Below are 5,677 nucleotides of genomic sequence, written 5' to 3' on the forward strand. Positions count from 1 at the left end.
ATTCGGTACTACCGTCTTGCGGATTAGTGAGTAAACTTTAAATAATATCTTATAACGCCGACCATTCGTCGCCATCTGGCGAAGCTCGAATACGAGCATTTCTCATTGGCTATTTGGCTATAAAGTAAACTCCATATAAGGATATGAGGTTCGTAACGTCACGACCAATCACAAAGTGTTTTCGCTCCCGCGCTTTATAGCAATATTTTAGCAAATTTTAATACTGATTTTCTTAACATTTAAGTAATAAAAACATTATCTAATCAGCGTTCTGGCATTTTACGATCATATTCTAGTTATTTACTTAGACAGTTTTTGAATTCCCGTCGCAGTCCAGTTCCCCATTACGTGCATTGGCGGTTATCGGAACAGGAAACGGCCATATTTTTCTACTGGTTTTGTGCGTTCAACTAGTAGGGCCCATTGTGAAACTCACGCTTACAAATTACACTTGCTTCGTGTGCTACATGCCAAACAAAAGCTTCTTATAGTAAGTATGCGAAAGAGTAACAGGGTAAAAGTGATAAATAATAAAAGCATGTTTCTATTATTACAATTTGAAGACGGGATATATTATATATGTGGAAAATCGCGCATAACCTCTAGACATGGAGACACGTGCTGCGCAAAATACACCGATGGCGGTCGATATCCAGCCAAAATACTGACTGAGAGTGGTACGTTACATTAATAAACATTTAAATATAATAAGTAATATGCACAATAAAATTATGATTTAAAGAAAATAGGTCCCAGATATTTCTTATTGTCTTTCGTTTATGTTAATTATTTGTATAGGTACTTACGAAATTGATTTACTTGTTGCAGATGATTATGAATATCTTACACATCTTAAAAAAGAAAAAGAAGAAAAATTGAATACAGTGCATTCCCCCATTACTATAGCCTCACACAATGCTAATGCTATTAACAATACCTTAACTGGCATTGGAAAAAACTCGAACGTGACATTCACTGTACATCAACACGACCCAGATTTGGAAAGTGGAACGAATAATATATTAGCAGAAATTGATCTTAACAATAATCATGCAGAAAAAACGGGTTTGCAAGATTTTTTAAATTTTCTCACGTTATCACACGAGGCGTCAATTAACATAGCTCTAGGTGACTCTAACGATATAACTCATATTTCAGAAACCGATACTGATAACACTTTTACTAATCTTTCTTATTGTACTTTGAATGATGTGAGTGTCTCATATTTTGAAAGGCTGTTAGGAAATTCGATTGCGAACGATTCATTGCTGACGATTGGTAATGATTCTAACAAAAGTTTTGACGTTAACGCTCAAGTCTCAAATACGGTCATCTTAAATAATTCAACTGAATCTAACTTCGATTTAGAAAATGTTGGAGGTAATTCTAATTTAGCTGCAAATAGTACGCCAGTACAAGAAAGAGCCGTAACTTTCGAAGAAATACCTATAGGTGGTACGTATAATTCAAATACGGTCATTTTAAATAATACAAGTGAATCTAACTTCGATTTGAAAAATGTTGATGGTAATTCTAATTTAGCTGCAACTAGTACGCCAGTACAAGAAAGAGCCGTAACTTTCGAAGAAATACCTATAGGTGGTACGTATAATTCAAATACGGTCATTTTAAATAATACAAGTGAATCTAACTTCGATTTGAAAAATGTTGATGGTAATTCTAATTTAGCTGCAACTAGTACGCCAGTACAAGAAAGAGCCGTAACTTTCGAAGAAATACCTATAGGTGGTACGTATAATTTCAAAAGTTTAGTTTTTCATTTATTATATAGACGTGTCTTTTCGTACAATTGTTCAAGATTTTTACCTAATAAGCATTCATTTTTTACTTTAATAATCACTTTAAAACAACATTTGCAAAGCACCATAAAGACAAGTTCAATTTTAATTTCAAATTGTAGATTCCTTCATGCAATATTTATAGTTTAACTCCCCTATTACAATCAAAGGTGCGGAAGTGAGTAGCGAAAGTGCATCAGAATATCAGCCATCAGAGTCAAATATCTCCATAGGCAATACATCAGAAGAGGACAATGATTCTGAAAATAAGGAGCAAAGAATTGAAGAAAAACAAAACGAAACTTCGTCGAGAAATTCATGTCTCGATATTTCCTCAAAAGGAAACACACCTGAAAGATACATACGTGACGATGCAGACATGTTTGTTGACATATCAGACGGTAAAAGAGGTCTATCAAAAAAAACTTTTTGCATGTATTGCAAAAAATTGCAAAGCAAATTCGCTCGTCATCTTGAAAACGTTCATAACGATATAGAAGATGTAAAACGATTTTCTGTCTTGCCAAAGAAAAATCCTGAGAGAAAAAAGATCATTGATACAATAAGGAAAAATTGTAATTTTTATTTCAATACTAATAACAACGTAAATGATGGAGAATTACTTGTCTGCAGAAGGCCTAACTCTAAATTGAAGAAAACTGCTGGCGATTTTCGAGTATGCCAAAATTGTAAAGGGTTTTTCTCTAGTAATAATATTAGGCATCATGCTCAACGTTGTTTTGGATATAATGGAAAAAAGACCCGATCTCTTATGATAATGGGTCGTAAAATAGTTGGGCGTATCCATCCTGAAGCATCCAAGTGCTTAAGAAGAGAAGTCTTTCCTATTTTACGCGAGGATGCAATAGTACGTCTTATACGGTACGATAGGTTGATCATATTGTATGGAAACAAAATGTGCTGCAAATACCGATTACAACATCAGCATGAAATGATTAGGGCCAATTTAAGACTATTAGGACGCTTTTTGGCTGCGTTAAAGGATATTGACAATGATATCACCGAATTTACCACTCTGTATGATCCCAAATTTTATGATGCCGTCATTATGGCAATAAATATTGTCGCTGGATTTGACGAAAATACAAATACATACAGAGCACCATCGACAGCTTATAATTTAGGGTCGCTAATTAAAAAAATTGGCAATTTGCTGGTAACCGACTGTATCAAGCGGCATGATGTTACGCAAAAAACAAATGCGGAAGATTTTTTGAAACTTCTTGTAGAGGATATATGCCATACTGTTAACAAGACTGTTACAGAGACACAGACTCAACAGAAACGACGGAAGAAGGTTGAACTTCCATCTTTCAAGGATATCAAAAAATTATTCGCGTATTTAAAGGAGAAAAGAAATTCAGCTTATCAAAGCTTGGAGAAAGAATTTACTCTTGAGGCATGGTTTATGCTAGCACAAACTACACTTACATCAGTTCAAGTTTTTAATCGCCGTCGAGCTGGTGAAATAGAAAGAATGTTTATTGAAGACTTTCAAAGCTACGAGCGTATCAATGCCAAGTTATTGAAAAATTTATCTAGTGATTCTCAAACAGCTGCAAAGAAATATGTACGCTTTGTAATCCGAGGAAAACTTAATAGGACTGTGCCTGTTTTATTATCGATGGAGTTACTGAATTGCATTGAAATGATATTAAAGTATCGGGACGAAGCTGGAGTCCCTTCTAAAAATCGTTTTGTGTTCGGTATTCCTGCAGTTGAAAAAAAAAGAAACAAGTATCTACGGGCCTGTTATTTATTGCGCAAATTTGCCAAGGATTCAGGTGTTGATTTTCCAGCTAAATTAACTGGAACCACATTAAGAAAACATGTTGCAACAAACTGCATTAATCTAAACTTATCTGAGAATGAAATAAACGATGTAGCAAATTTTATGGGACATGCAGATAAGATTCACCGAGAACACTACCGACAGCCTATAGTGAGCCGTGAAATTTTGAGAATATCTAAAGTTTTGGAATTGGCACAAGGAAGTAATGAAAACGAGCAGGAGACGGATGATTCTGCAGATAGCGAGGACGAAGAAGATCATCTGAATGTAGAAAATAATGAACATTTGCGTGATCGTGAAGAAGAAATACCAAAACAACTACAGAATCGTAACCCAAAGAGGGTACCAAAGTCTACTTGTAAATTTAGTAAAATATTCTATATATTGAAATTAATTATGATTGTACTTCATATTTTAATTGAACGTCGTAATTTTATATATTCATACAACAGCGATACAGGTACGTGATGATTCTGATGACGAGGAAATCTTTGAAAATTTATTAAACGCCGCAGGAAATATATCTCGTAAAAGAAAAGCACTTGGCGAAAGTATAAAGCCAAAGAAGGATAAAAGACGATCAAGTAAGTATTTGAATCGGCTATTATTCTCAATTACATATTTAATATGTTTATGTACATTTAGTTGCATCTTTGGGATATGCTATGTTCAAGGAAATTTATTTTTTAATTTGTTATATGAAATCATATGCATTCTTAACCTTATACATCCTTCCAGCTTCACCCTTTGGTACAGTCAAGAGCAAGAAACGATGGACTGATGAAGAGAAGAATGTTGCTATGAAACTGTTCAGCACTAATATAAAGACTCAAACTTATCCCTCGCTTAAGACTATCCAAACTCTATCTAATCAATATACGTGCTTCAAAGAACGTTCTCCAACAGTTATTAAAACGTGGATCTCAAACGAAATAAAAAAGAAGCAACGTAGAAATAGTATTCAAACAGATTTATTCAAGGGCTAACAAGAGATGTAATAGATATATGTGATATCTAAAATTTAATACAAAAAAAACAAGTTATATGTATAATGGTAAATTTAAGTCAAAGTCAGAACAAGAAAAAGATTATACATTAATAAAAAAAATGAAAACTTTTTTTTGATTCATTAAACCTAACTCTCCTCATCAAGAGACTATACAAGTTCACAAAATACATATAGCGCACAAAAAAGTAAAATTGTTATCGTAAGAGTCATCCAATGTTAGATAATCAAATCACAAATTGAGTAGCTATAGAACTAAATACTGGCGTGCATCCGTTGTTCAATATTTATTATTTGACATAAAAAGAATCATAAGCATAAATAACAATAATAATATTTAAATGTCTTCATAGCACTCATTGCCACACTGGGCGCATTTCGGAACGACAACAGTTATAAATAATGTTATCATTTTAACGAATGTATGATGAAAGAGAGATATATTCACAGCAGGGACGGTAGGTTTGTAAAGACATTCTTATTTAATGCAACTTATTAGTGGTAAAATTATCATTAATATGAAATATTAGCTGATTTGCTTGTCATTTTTGTAACACATCATCACTGTTTAGAATAGTAATGATAATTAAATAATACCTAAAAGCTATAATACATTCTTGAAATTGATATGGTCCTCGAAACCACCGATACATACTACTATTAGTGCACTACGTAATGGCACATATCAGAACACGTAATTATTTTAAAAATTCAATAACTTGCTCTGTTGGAAAGGATCTATCGCCAATAAAAATAGTTTGTGACTTTAATTTTCCTAAGATCTGTAGTTTTATGATAAAATTATCACTATTTTAATGTTTTGCTCAAATAACCGTGATTTCAGATGTTTAAATGGTATTGCATGATGTTTGAAATCGGTCAACGTGATTGGATCAAATTCAATAACCTTGACTATGATTCAATTGAGAAATATATTCTTAATTTTAATTCTATTGAACACAAGCACATCATGTTTTAAAATGAATCAACAGTATTTAAACATCTGAAACATATAATATATCCCGTCTTCAAATTGTAATAATAGAAACATGCTTTTAT

The 5,677-nt window shown here is 32.9% G+C and overlaps 1 protein-coding gene across 6 annotated transcripts; it reads left to right on the plus strand.

Moving 5' to 3' along the window:
- Positions 1-413: 413 nt before the first annotated feature.
- LOC107274509 lies at positions 414-4,677 on the plus strand. Of its 6 annotated transcripts, XM_025091760.1 has the most exons (8): positions 414-677; positions 829-1,278; positions 1,369-1,455; positions 1,543-1,602; positions 1,690-1,749; positions 1,970-3,970; positions 4,065-4,196; positions 4,351-4,677. In XM_025091760.1, the coding sequence occupies exons 1-8, from the start codon at positions 497-499 to the stop codon at positions 4,596-4,598; spliced, it is 3,219 nt and encodes a 1,072-aa protein (XP_024947528.1). In that variant the 5' UTR covers positions 414-496; the 3' UTR covers positions 4,599-4,677. The 6 variants fall into 6 exon arrangements, with proteins under 6 accessions (XP_024947528.1, XP_024947525.1, XP_024947526.1 ...); XM_025091757.1 differs by having other exon boundaries at positions 829-1,455; XM_025091758.1 differs by having other exon boundaries at positions 829-1,065; positions 1,159-1,602.
- Positions 4,678-5,677: the final 1,000 nt, after the last annotated feature.

The sequence above is a fragment of the Cephus cinctus genome, unplaced genomic scaffold (genome assembly GCF_000341935.2).
Source record: "Cephus cinctus unplaced genomic scaffold, Ccin1 Ccin1_scaffold3230, whole genome shotgun sequence".
Taxonomy (NCBI): domain Eukaryota; kingdom Metazoa; phylum Arthropoda; class Insecta; order Hymenoptera; family Cephidae; genus Cephus; species Cephus cinctus.

Bases quoted from the DNA above. Each gene is read 5' to 3' on its own strand.
- LOC107274509 (XM_025091756.1), top strand. From the start codon at position 497: ATGCGAAAGAGTAACAGGGTAAAAGTGATAAATAATAAAAGCATGTTT. The intron at 678-828 runs GTACGTTACATT...TACTTGTTGCAG, and splicing joins CAAAATACTGACTGAGAGTG to ATGATTATGAATATCTTACA. The intron at 4,197-4,350 runs GTAAGTATTTGA...ACATCCTTCCAG, and splicing joins GAAGGATAAAAGACGATCAA to CTTCACCCTTTGGTACAGTC.